Below are 13,049 nucleotides of genomic sequence, written 5' to 3' on the forward strand. Positions count from 1 at the left end.
ATGTATGCATGTGTATAATTGGTGTGGATATATTGCAGTGCATGCATGGGGAGATTTATGAGGTTGCATGGTGGTTGTAACGTTATTCATGAGACTGGAATAAACAAGGAAATGCAGGAAGGATGTGTTATTTCCATGAATTCATGTCAGCCTTGTAGCAATAACTTGTTGATTATACTATGTACTACCTTTTATCACTTGTACTGTAGCTCCAGTTTTTTTCTCTAGCCTGTAGCAGCCTGTAGGGCTGTCCCAATTAAAAACAATTTGCCTATTAATTATTTTTATTAGAATTTCTCAATTATTATTCCCAGATAATTACCCATTATTCTCCATTGAAAAACCAACATGAACGTGAACCATAAATAACAACCATATTATAAAACTAAACAACTGATATGTGTACTGCACTTGCATTAGTATTATTGACCGCTATGACCTTTTAAATCTCTGACTCTACCTAATTTTTTTAGCCTCACTTATTATTCTCAAAATTATTCTAGTATAATTGGGACAGCCCTAATAGCAGGCATACAAGATGCTCCGCTGGGGATTGCTGTACAAATTTCCTGATATGCATATATAGACTTTATGTGGATTGATGTGTTATCAAGTTGCTTAGTTGCATAGCAGCAATCACAATGTAAATCTATGTTGCCATTACCGTGCTAACAACAATGATAAATGAAAACAAAATAATGTGCAACCCCTTAATTGTATGTAAGTTCTTCTTTGACTTAGAAAGCTTCCTCATGACAAGCTAATTCTATATGTTGTCTAAGTCTTGACCTAATAGATATCATAATTATAGTTTCCTTCTTCAAGAGCTTCACATGATGCTTGCGCTGCTTCGATCAGCGCACAATGTATGTTAACACACAATGGCACATTCTAAAAGTGCACAAAGCCTTAAACTATGCACTTTAATTAATGTGTGTTCCAGCTCTAGTATTTTCGTCACTTAATTATATATACTGTGGTGGAACTCTTACGTTTTGCATTGAGTTGTAGCATTGAGTTGTAACAATTATATTTAGTGCTCATAAAAATTAATCAGAGATTATACAGACAGTCACACATTGACAAAGACAGCACACAAAATAAGGTACGTCATGGAACACCATTGCTTAAGGGAATAGTGGAACTGTGGGTAGTAGCTAGAGGGGATGGTGTAGAAGGAAGGTATTCGTGAGACTGTTTCAAAATGGAGGAACCTGACGAGATAATTGGTTCAGGGGTGACTGAGAGGGAGTGTGAGTTTTTGTCTTCGTTGTTTTCTATGTTCTCTAAATCATCCTTTTCTGTTGATTCCTCAAATGTAAATTTCACGTGATGTTTTGGCGAGCCGTTTTGTTTGGGTGTCATAGGTAAATTGAGAGTGTTCAATGAGCTGCTTACAATGTCTGGAGATTGCTTTCTAGATGCGGTACTACTACCCATCCTGCAGCATTTTGTTAATCCTCCTCTCAATGCAATCAATAAGGGGCGATAATCAGTGATTGAGTATGTTAATAGGACAGCCAATAGAAACTCGAGTGTGAAGAAGAGATAGCTTACGACCAGCCACACAGCTGGGTTTTGTTTCTGCATGTTGACAATGAATCCAGGACATCCATCAAAGATTGTCAATATAACCCTGACTAGGTTTCCCAAACTGAGAATTGAATACAGCATTCCCAAGATGACCGTCAAGTACATAATGATACTAACTTTCCTGATCGCTCTCTTGTGTTGATCCCTAACCATGTCCTTTAGTTTTAGGTTGCTTGCAGTTCGTCCCCTGTATTTCTGGTTCTGAAACTTAGATTTCTCGATTAATTGCTGCCTAGTTAAGTTAGGTGAGTCTTTGCAAATCATTGAGCTGTTTCTGGCCGATTTCTCAATAGAATGGAGCAAACGATGGCCTGCAAATAAATAACCAAAACAAAGGAGGAATCCCCACAGAGAAAAAAGAGCCTCACAAGAAATTAATAGATACATAACGACTACTGGACCAGATGGCCATGGAATAAAACCAACAGTTTCAAACAGTATTGCCACACAGTAGTGCACAAAACACAAAGGAACGAGAATCTTGAATGTCTGATAAGAAGAGCGACCCAATTGAATTCTAGCACTCATCCAAAGGGTAATGAACACGAGAGAATAACTGGCTGTGATACTTGGGAATGCTAGCGCTCCAGACAGTCTTGATAACACTTCACAAACTTTGTGTGTGCAGAATCCAGATTGACCCCATGGGTCCAAAATTAAGAAGAATACTCGAGAGAATCCCAATATTGTGAGCGCCACGTCGATAGCAATGAAAGTTCTTATTTTTTTAAATCTTTGAACTAAATGTCGTTTCGCCAACATCAACAGACAAAATATAGCTAATGCAAGAAACAGAATCCCAAAGAGAATTAACATAATGTAAAAGAAAGCTTTCCATAATGGTGTTTTTTCACTCCAATAATCATTGTCAATGACTCCATTGCTCGGTGGAACCAGCAGTTGCATGAATTCTCCAGTTGTGTTGAATTGAGGCAAGGTCCTATTGCAGCTGCTATCGGTATACATTGTCGTGTTTTCACCCATGGTTCTAGATAGATAGTGTTGAGATACTGGTTACAGCATTAAACTGTTACTCTGCTTTGTCTTGTGCTCAGCTACTGTATAAGTAATAGTAATTATAAACTGTCTAAACCACACCTTTTCTATGCTTAGGAATGTGTGTGTAAATAATTGGTAAAGATCACTAAATACACACCCATCATACAGATCCTCAATACATTGTGTTGTGCCGCGCCGCCCACAAAAACTGCAAACAAAATCCACATATATACACATGTTAAATCTTCCCCTTTTCTTTATAACTGCACTGCACAGGAAATAAGCTATAAAAGCAATAGGGTAAATCTGAGCTGAAAAGTAAAATCTATTAGTACAGTGAAATGGAAAGCTTCATTTCAAAGAATGATAGTTCTGCATTTACATGTGAAGAGCACAAAGCGATCTTCACTGAAAACCTGGAGCCATATCAAATACTTGCACTCACTGTGCCCCTCGATACTGCTGTCTGGACAGAGAGAGATGAGGCGTGGAAAATCTGTTTCTATGTGTATATTGCTGTGATGAGTGCAATCTTTCTGAAATTAGGCATCGTATCGATTGTAATGCTCATTAAGAAAGACTGTATTCGATTACCTACAAAGACATTCTTTGCTATCTATATGTCAACAGCAATCCTCGGCTTCAGTCGAGCACTTCATCTGGTGCTTGATCCATTTGGACTCGTAGGATTTATTTCAGATCGTTTCCCGGCATGGTTCATTGTTTCAAGAATGCTGAGTGCCTTTGGATTTCCTAGCCTGGTAGCAAGCACAACACTAATGATATTCACATTAGTAAAAGTGGCAAAAGCAGTCCCTGGAAAACAGTGGTACCATTACTGGAAATTCATAATTCTGATTATGCTGACACCTTATGTTATTGCTTTTGCTGCTGAGTTTATTGCAAACTTCAACCCCTACCCTGGGCTTGTAATTGTAAAGGTCTGTGAACTATCCTTTGCAGTCTGGGGTCTTGTGATGTGTTTGACCTTTATTTTCGCAGGGAACCGTTTGCTTCGTCAGCTTAGATTGCGAGGGAGAAAAACGGTTCGTGTGTCTACCTTTCGTGGCACTCCAGGACGTGATATGGAATCTCAAATGGCAACAAGACATGAATTCGCTTCCAGAGAGCAGCAAAGACATCAAACACGAAGTAGAAAAACTACACGAAAAATCACAATCATTACTTATGGAACTGCACTCTTCACAATTTCGTACTCTCTAATATCAATCGCGAGTGCTGTCATGATTTCAATACTCTTGTATGCATCATGTTTCGGATTTCAAGGAAGAGAACAATCAGCAATATGGCTGGCATTTGAGTTTAGCAAGAGAGCCAATGAAATAATTCTCACAATTGTGCTTCTCTACTCAGTAACTGATGTAACAGGAGTATTGCGAGTATTTTTCGGAAAGTGCTGCATGACCGAGGTGCAACGTGGTCGAGTTGGACAGTGCAATAAGTTCAACAATCTTCAGAAAGACTCATCAACAAGTATTTTGTGCACACCAGAAAGACAGGGTGTTAGAAGTACAGAAAGCTTGAATGTCAGCCCAGATCAAGAAGGTACTGTTAGTGATCGATCTGATGAAAACAATGTCACTAACGAAAGTCAAGACATGAGCACTGAAAGTATTCAAACGGCCGAAATTAATAGTACTGAAACTACTCCACAGTGCATACCCACTATCACTCTGACTCTGAGTCAACCGAGCTCAAGTGGAATTGAATTACCCACCGCCAGTCAGCCTCTTGAAATAACAACACCAGATGAACAGATTGAGAATGAAAGGAGAGAAACAAGAAGATCAAGACATAGTAAAAGAAAAAGTTCTTCTAAGACTATTGGAACCCAAACGACAGAACAAGTTGATTCTGCTGTACAAACCGAACCTAATCGAATCAAACCTATTCCAAAGAAACGACAACCAAAAAAGTCGAAGAATCAAATTTTGAATGATCGGAGAATTCCAGCTTTAAGGGAGACACCGCACACACTAACTGCTATGCAAAATCGAATAACCCGAAAACGAACCGTATAGTCATTCACTGTGCTTTTTATGTATACTTTGTTCCCATTATTTTGTATTGTATAATTGTGCACATCATATTCTCATGCACTGCTCACACATGCTGTACTCACTCATATAAACTGTAAACTTATCGGAATCCTCCAATGCAATATCTATCACTATGGTAACTCACACTACGATGTGATTCTGATGAAAGACATGTGTATGATTTTCCCATACCATAATATCACATGTCTAAAAACATGCAATAAAAGTTAAGAGGTCCAACAAAGTTTGACAACATAGACCCACAATGTACACATGGACACCTTTGTGAGGCTTTTCTATTACATAACTTTATCATTGCTGCTGTATGTACACTTGTGCACTCAATAGGATTGACCCTTTCCCAAACAAAATTAATGATTCAAGTAGATGCAGTGCATGTGTTCCAACAAGGGCGTATGCCCTTGGTTCCAATGAACCATAATAATTATAGTGGTTTCTCCAGCTACTGAATTGTCCCCTACACCATGCAACTATCGAAAGCACTGAGAGAGTGATTATAATTATGTTTACAATGTACTGACACGTTATAGCTGCACTCGGCTTGGATTCATCCTTTTTGATATACCAGTATCAGTCTTGTGTTTATACAAGGCCATTCACATGATTATGGTGACAGACTGACACGTTTATTGTGATAATTATTGTATGTCTGAGCTAATAAACCCACGAGTATACACAATCTCTGTTGCTTGTGTATCAATAAATTAGGCAGCTTCCCGAGTCAGAAGCCATGCATGCACTTTTGATCATTAATGGTACTCCTCCAGGTGTGGGGTAGCTGTGTTGACATACATCAGCATGGAGATACTGCCCTTGATGCATAGGTGGGTTGATGGCTATATATGCACTCACAAAACACTTGGTTACACTAAATCACCATATTTGTACATTTTCCTCACATTTTCAATCTGAGGGCATGACCCATAATATAGTGGTTTCTCCAGCTACTGAATTGTCCCCTACACCATGCAACTATCGAAAGCACTGAGAGAAGTGATTATACAATGTACTGACACGTTATAGCTGCACTCGGCTTGGATTCATCCTTTTTGATATACCAGTATCAGTCTTGTTTATATACAAGGCCATTCACATGATTATGGTGACAGACTGACATGTTTATTGTGATAATTATCGTATGTCTGATTTTTTTAGCTAATAAACCCACGAGTATACACAATCTCTGTTGCTTGTGTATCAATAAATTAGGCAGCTTCCCTTAATTGAAGTCAGAATCCATGCATGCACTTATGATCGTTAATGGTACTCCTCCAGGTGTGGGTAGCTGTGACATACAACAGCATGGAGATATTGCCGTTGATGCATGGGTGGGTTGATGGCTATATATGCACTCACAAAACACTTGGCTATACTAAATCACCATATTTGTACATTTTCCTCACATTTTCAATCTGAGGGCATGTCACCACATGCTCTAGTTAGTATAGAGTTGAAATTGCTTTTAGTGTGTGATACACACATAATTATGGCCTAATAGTATCGAGCTATAGTATTATTGCTGCTGTATGTACACTTGTACACTCTATAGGATTGACCCTTTCCCAAACAAATGATGTAAGTAGATGCAGTGCATGTGTTCCAACAAGGGCGTATGCCTTGGTTCCAATGAATCATAGTGGTTTCTCCAGTTACTGAATTGTCCCCTACACTATGCAACTATCGAAAGCACTATAAGAGAAGTGATTATACAATGTACTGACACGTTATAGCTGCACTCGTCTTGGATTCATCCTTTTTGATATACCAGTATCAGTGCCATTCACATGATTATGGTGACAGACTGACATGTTTATTGTGATAATTATCGTATGTCTGATTTTTTTAGCTAATAAACCCACGAGTATACACAATCTCTGTTGCTGGTGTATCAATAAATTAGGCAGCTTCCCTTGAAGTCAGAAGCCATGCATGCACTTATGATCGTTAATGGTACTCCTCCAGGTTTGGGTAGCTGTGACATACATCATGCAACATGGAGATATTGCCGTTGATGCATGGGTGGGTTGATGGCTATATATGCACTCACAAAACACTTGGCTATATACTGAATCACCATATTTGTACATTTTCCTCACATTTTCAATCTGAGGGCATGTCACCACATGCTCTAGATTTATTTTGGTATAGAGTTGAAATTGTTTTTAGTGTGTGATACACACATAATTATGGCCTAATAGTATCGAGCTATAGTATTATACTACAGTGGAACCCCTGTATAACGTACACCTTTGGGGAACAATGTTTTGGCCTTTATACAGAGGTAGCCTTTGTTGAGAGGTTGTTTTGTACACAAACTGTTCATTTGGGACCTGGGTGCCTGGTCGTTATATAGTAACTGGCCTTTATTCGGAGGTGGTTGTTAACAGAGGTTCCACTGTATAGCTATCCTGCAGGCAAACATAACCATGCATGGCTATGTAAACAGAAGTCTTTATGTGCCTCTGCATGTCAGATGTATGGGATGTTATGACACGACTGACTGTACATGCTCAGCTGTATGAGTTACTGTGCATGTATACACAAAATTGTACTGATTATGCAATGTACATGTTGGGAGCATCTCATAGAAGGCTGCTGGATCTCCCTGAGATGTTTGAAGTTGCATTTGTTGTATGTTTTCCAACACTTATATGACTCCTTCCTTTCAAGGATATCACATTCAATGCATGAATCAGTGTTATTACAGTACATTACTACTACACATGCCTGTAGACATGCATCTAATTGATTGCAAGCTATAGGGTGTTACAGTAGTCATCATTTGTATAAATTTATCGTATAGTGTCAGAAATTAATGCTGTTTATGCGAGCCGCTATCATGTCCCAACTACTTGTAATCATAATAATATATAATATTTTCAGAGCCTTAAAATTGCATAAATTTATACTCGCATATTATTCTAGCACTACATTGTACAGTACCGAATAATAACATCATGGCCATTCTAATTCGTAGCCCATTTAGCACCACAATATTATGGTAGCCACTTTTTAATTGACATGACTCCAGCAAAATGAATAAGCCACTGTATACATGTTAATGCGTGTGTCTTAGACTAGCCTCGACTCCAGCCCCTTCAGCCTGGAATCAAGGCTATAGTCTTATAGATCTACTTTTTGGTCAGCCTAAATATTCCCTAACCCTAATTTAATAAATCTTGGCAATAGGATCTATTATGAGGCCACAAATCAGATGAACTTGGTAGGCTTTGTTGTGTAGCACATGCATGCACGTACACAATTAAGGTGTATAGATCTAATGGCCCCTCAATCTGTTTGATAGATAGGTGTATATAGTTTAAGAAGTATATATATATAGGAAATAACTCAGTAGATACTATAGCCTGTGTGTAAATTCTGCTACAAATTCTGCTACAATGAATGTCTCTGTGGACAACATGTCTTCCTTGACTTGTGAGGAGAGACGTTACATTGGTAGAACAACTGTGGACTTTGATACAGAGGCCATCTTACGCTACCTTCTTGTGGGATACCTCATACTGCTATTCCCATTTTCAGTATGTCTCAAAGGATTTCTCATTATTCTCATGGCAACGATCAAGTCACTACACCAGACTGTGTACTTTCTAGCTCTTCAAGTAGTTGTGCTTGATTTCAGATTATCAATATTTGTACTACCTATCACAATTGCAAATGCAATTGCTGGAAAATGGACATTTGACCCTACATTTTGTTTGCTGTCAATCTTTGTTATATCCATTTAATCAGAATGACACGGTATTGGTTGATGTTTGTATTTGTGAGCGATCGATTTGCCTCGGTATTTTTCCCATTCTCGTATTTACAATACCAGAAAAAGTTTGTGATCATCCTGTCCATAATGGCTTGGGCTATTTCACTCTCTTTTGCTATTTTGCCTGTGGCTCTTGACTGTGCAATGTTTAGCCGTACCGCTTTTTATTGCACTGGTGGCAATGGTTGCACAAACACCAATGTCTGTCAGTCTTCCAGATTAGTAACAGTCACTTTGACCAATATCATGGGAAGCTTTGTACCACTTGTGCTCTATATAATCCTATTCCTGAAAGCAAAAATGTTACAGAAATCTATAATTATCGTACCCAACTGTGACGGTGATGATTCAAATCGCAGAAACAATGCTCACCACAATACCACCTTCTTTTTCCTTTTTCTTTCACTATTTGGGGTCAACATAATTCCATTCTCCTTCTTTATAGTTGGAAATTCCATCCTCAACACCCTTTCAATCCCTCCTCCTTCACAGTATGTCATTACAACCATAATTTTTAGATCGTTGTACAATATTCTGCCGCTAATCGATGCCATCGCCATAATGAGAAACAGTGATTTTCGACAGGCTATCCGTTTATTCAAATCCAAACTTTTTGGTTAGGACTTCGTTCGATTCCGATTCAGCTTTATGCTTATACTTAGTAGTCGGTTTATAAACGAAGCAGATTTGTTACTCTGCTAAGAAGAATGGACTCAGTTTAACATTAGTAGCTGGCAGTGCATGTACATCTCATTGATGTTATTGTGATTTGTAAGTAGTGTATCCAGCTGCATTGTATATACCGTATAATTATATATCGGGTATATTATTTTGAGTGTATAAATGTTTGTGGTTTTCGCTGATTAAGCATAATGCATGCTGCAAAAAGGCTGCTATTCCGCGAAAGTTTATCCTGAGAAATATTAACTAATTATGGTATATATAAAGTCATGCATGAGACCTACAGGGGAGAGCCTTTTATTGGCCTGTACGTCAATCCGTCACAACGTTATTTACACATAATAATTATGATCTAGTACTATAACAAGTAAGTCATGACAAGCTGCATGCAATCAAGAGTCCATAATAATTACATGGACTCTTCATGAAAAATTATCGACGGGAATGCAAATGAGCAGTGTTTTAGTTCTTGTTGTAGGTGAAAATGATGTTCGACATAATTATATATATATATGGTGCAGTACATGTACATCTTTGTACATATACAAGCTAGCGGTACATGTATTAATGAATTTTATGGTGTGCACTGGCCCATTTAACCATAATTAGTTATAGCTAGATGCAGTGTTGAATTATTGTCTGATGAGGTTTGGGGTGGCCCATGGCAGGGGAAACATTATCAACCTTACAACAGATTGTGTACTTATCTAACTCTATACAAGCACATGTGTGTACTATTCATGACATTGACGTATATACGGGCCAGTATGTCTCTCCCCCTTTGCTTGTTTCGATGATTTTTGGGGTTATTCCCTGGCCATCGCATAATGTGTATTTCACCTTTGGTCAACCTAGCTTCCCTGGTCATAAATAAAGTCTAGCACTATACTTAATTACTCTAAAACTATGAACCCACAAATCATGCAGTGATACAGTTTGTACGAATTGTATACTGTAGCACCGTAGCAAAGGTGATGCTGGCCCTTATTAGTTTCGGGCCGGGTGCAGCATTGATTATCGATGCTGTATTAGTTCAAGAAGTAGACACTCAGTAGATGCCAGCACTCACTGTGTAGACTTGCTACAATGAATGTCTCGGTGGACAATTAACATGTCTTTCTTGACCTGTGAGGAGAGATGTTACATCGGTGGAACAACTGTGCATGGACTTTAATACATGCAGAGGCCATCTTACACCTTCTCGTGGGATACCTCCTATTCAGTATGTCTCAACAGATTTCTCATCATTCTCATGGTAACGATTAAGCCACTCAATACACCAGACTGTATACTTTCTCTTCAAGTTGTTGTGCTTGATTTCGGATTATCAGCTTTGTACTACCAATCACAATTACAAATACAAATGCAAATGCAAATTTGACCCACATTTTTGTTTGCTGTTGATTTTGTCATCTATTTGATCAGAATGACACAGTATTGGTTAATGTTTGTGTTCGTGAGCAATCGATTTGCCTCAATATTTTCCCCATTTAAAACCAGAAAAGGTTTGTGATCATCCTCCTGTCCATAATGGCTTGGGCTACTTCACTCTCTTTTGCATGTGACTGTGAAGTGTTTAGTCGTTTCGCTTTTTATTACACCGGTGGCAATAGTTGCACAAAATTTAATACCTATGTCTACCATGCAGATTGTTAACAGTTCTGTTGACAAATAAAATCATGGGAAGCTAGCCTTGTACGCTTGTGCTCAATGTAAAAAGCAAAAATATTACAGAAATCTTATTGTACCTAACTGTGACGGTGATGATTCAAATCGCAAAAAAAAAACAATGCTCGCCACAATACCATGCACCTTCTTTTGCCTTTTTTCTTGCACTATTTGGGGTCAACACAATTACATTCTTCTTTAAGCTTATATAATTATAGTTGGAAATTCATCTTTTTACTCTTTCGATCCCTCCTCCTTCACAGTACACCACTGCCACGAATCTAAAACTTTTTGGTTAGGTATACCTTCAATTCCGATTCCGATTCTGATTCCAATTTACCCATTCCCGCTTTATATACACCTATCTAGTATCACTTTACGAACAAAATGGAATTGCAGACCAGTTTTTCTTAAGGAGAATGGACTCATTTTAACATTATATCTGACACAGCCTGACAGTGCATGTAGATCTCATGTTGTAATCGCAATTTGTAAGTAGTATGTCTGTAGCAAAGTCCCACAAAAACATTTGCAATGTGAAAATGTCTATAGGATTAAACCAAGAACTATCGAAACAAGCGAGAGGGGAGAGACTGAGTCACATATCGGCCTGCACGTCAATCCGTCACAACGTTATTACTCACACGTCTATTACTGTAGTTATAATAATTATAGTACATGACAAGTACATGCAATGATATCGGTGCCAATGTTTTTAGCCGGGAATGCAATTGACACATAATTAAATCTGTAGTTGTTGTTGGAGGAGAAAATAATTGACAGTACAAACAGTACATGTATACATCTTTGTACCAAACGTTAGGAAAGTGTATACATGTATAATTTTCATCACTGCCACCTATAGCTATATAGCTAGCTATAATTATATAGAATTCAGGTACGAGGAGTCTCTTCATGCTTTGATATTGCACTGAGTCTGGTGGTCCAAGGATTATTAAAGTGTTGTCAAATGTATAGTGATACAAGTGTATTGATACGGGCCAGTATGTCTCTCCCCCATTGCTTGTTTTGATATACATGTGAGATTGATACGGGCCGGTATGGCTCTCCCCCATTGCTTGTTTTGGTTACTCAGAGTCCCAGGCCATGCTTTTTGGAAAGATCGACTTTTGGGCTTTGGTCAATCTAAATGAGCTTCCTGACCATAAAAAGAGTACTAGTACTAGAGTCAACGTGTATGAAGCCACAAATCAGTAATACAGTTTGCAGGCTTTGCTGCGAAATGTGCTGTAGCACAGTGATTTACACAAAGGTGATGTTGGCATGTTTTAGGTGCTATTGTAATGGTTGAAGACGTAAACACTCAGTATGATGCCAGCACTGTGTAGACGTACTTGCATGCTACAATGAATGTCTCTGTGGACAACATGTCTTCTTCCTTAATCTTGACCTGTGAGGAGAGACGTTACATTGGTAGAATAACTGTGGACTTTGATACAGAGGCCATCTTTCTCGTGGGATACCTCATACTCCTAGTGACATTCTCAACATGTACATTCAACGGATTTCTCATTATTCTCATGGTAATAACGATCAAGTCACTACACCAGACTGTGTATTTTCTAGTAGTTGTGCTTGATTTCAGATTATCAATCTTTAATTGCATTACCATTCTCATATTTGAAATACCAGAAAAAGTTAGTGATCATCCTGTCCTTAATGGCTTGGGCTATTTCACTCTCTTTTGCTATTTTGCCTGTGGCTCTTGACTGTGCAATGTTTAGTCGTATCGCTTTTTATTGCACTGGTGGTAATGGTTGCACGAATACTAACGTCTGGCAGTCTTCCAGATTAGTAACAGTCACTTTGACAAATATCATGGGAAGCTTTGTACCACTTGTGCTCTATATAATCCTATTCCTGAAAGCAAAAATGTTACAGAAATCTATAATTATCGTACCCAACTGTGACGGTGATGATTCAAATCGCAGAAACAATGCTCGCCACAATATATACCACCTTCTTTTTCCTTTTTCTCGCACTATTTGGGGTCAACATAATTCCATTCTCCTTCTTTATAGTTGGAAATTCCATCCTCGACACCCTTTCGATTCCTCCTCCTTCACAGTATGTCATTGCCACCACCATTTTTAGATCGTTGTACAATATTCTGCCGCTAATCGATGCCATAGCCATAATAAGAAACAGTGATTTTCGACAGGCTGCTCGTTCATTCAAATCGAAACTTCTTGGTTAGGTTTACCTTCGATTCAAATTTACCAATTCCCGCA

The 13,049-nt window shown here is 38.4% G+C and overlaps 1 protein-coding gene across 1 annotated transcript; it reads left to right on the forward strand.

Annotated features, from left to right (window-relative positions):
* The first annotated feature begins 2,867 nt into the window (after positions 1 to 2,867).
* LOC135333009 (uncharacterized) lies at positions 2,868 to 4,791 on the forward strand. Its single transcript, XM_064527951.1, has one exon. It carries the CDS (start codon positions 2,934 to 2,936, stop codon positions 4,632 to 4,634), a length of 1,701 nt encoding a protein of 566 aa, XP_064384021.1. The 5' UTR covers positions 2,868 to 2,933; the 3' UTR covers positions 4,635 to 4,791.
* The last annotated feature ends 8,258 nt before the right edge of the window (positions 4,792 to 13,049 follow it).

Source organism: Halichondria panicea, chromosome 3 (genome assembly GCF_963675165.1).
Source record: "Halichondria panicea chromosome 3, odHalPani1.1, whole genome shotgun sequence".
NCBI classification, from domain to species: domain Eukaryota; kingdom Metazoa; phylum Porifera; class Demospongiae; order Suberitida; family Halichondriidae; genus Halichondria; species Halichondria panicea.

Bases quoted from the DNA above. Each gene is read 5' to 3' on its own strand.
- LOC135333009 (XM_064527951.1), top strand. From the start codon at position 2,934: ATGGAAAGCTTCATTTCAAAGAATGATAGTTCTGCATTTACATGTGAA.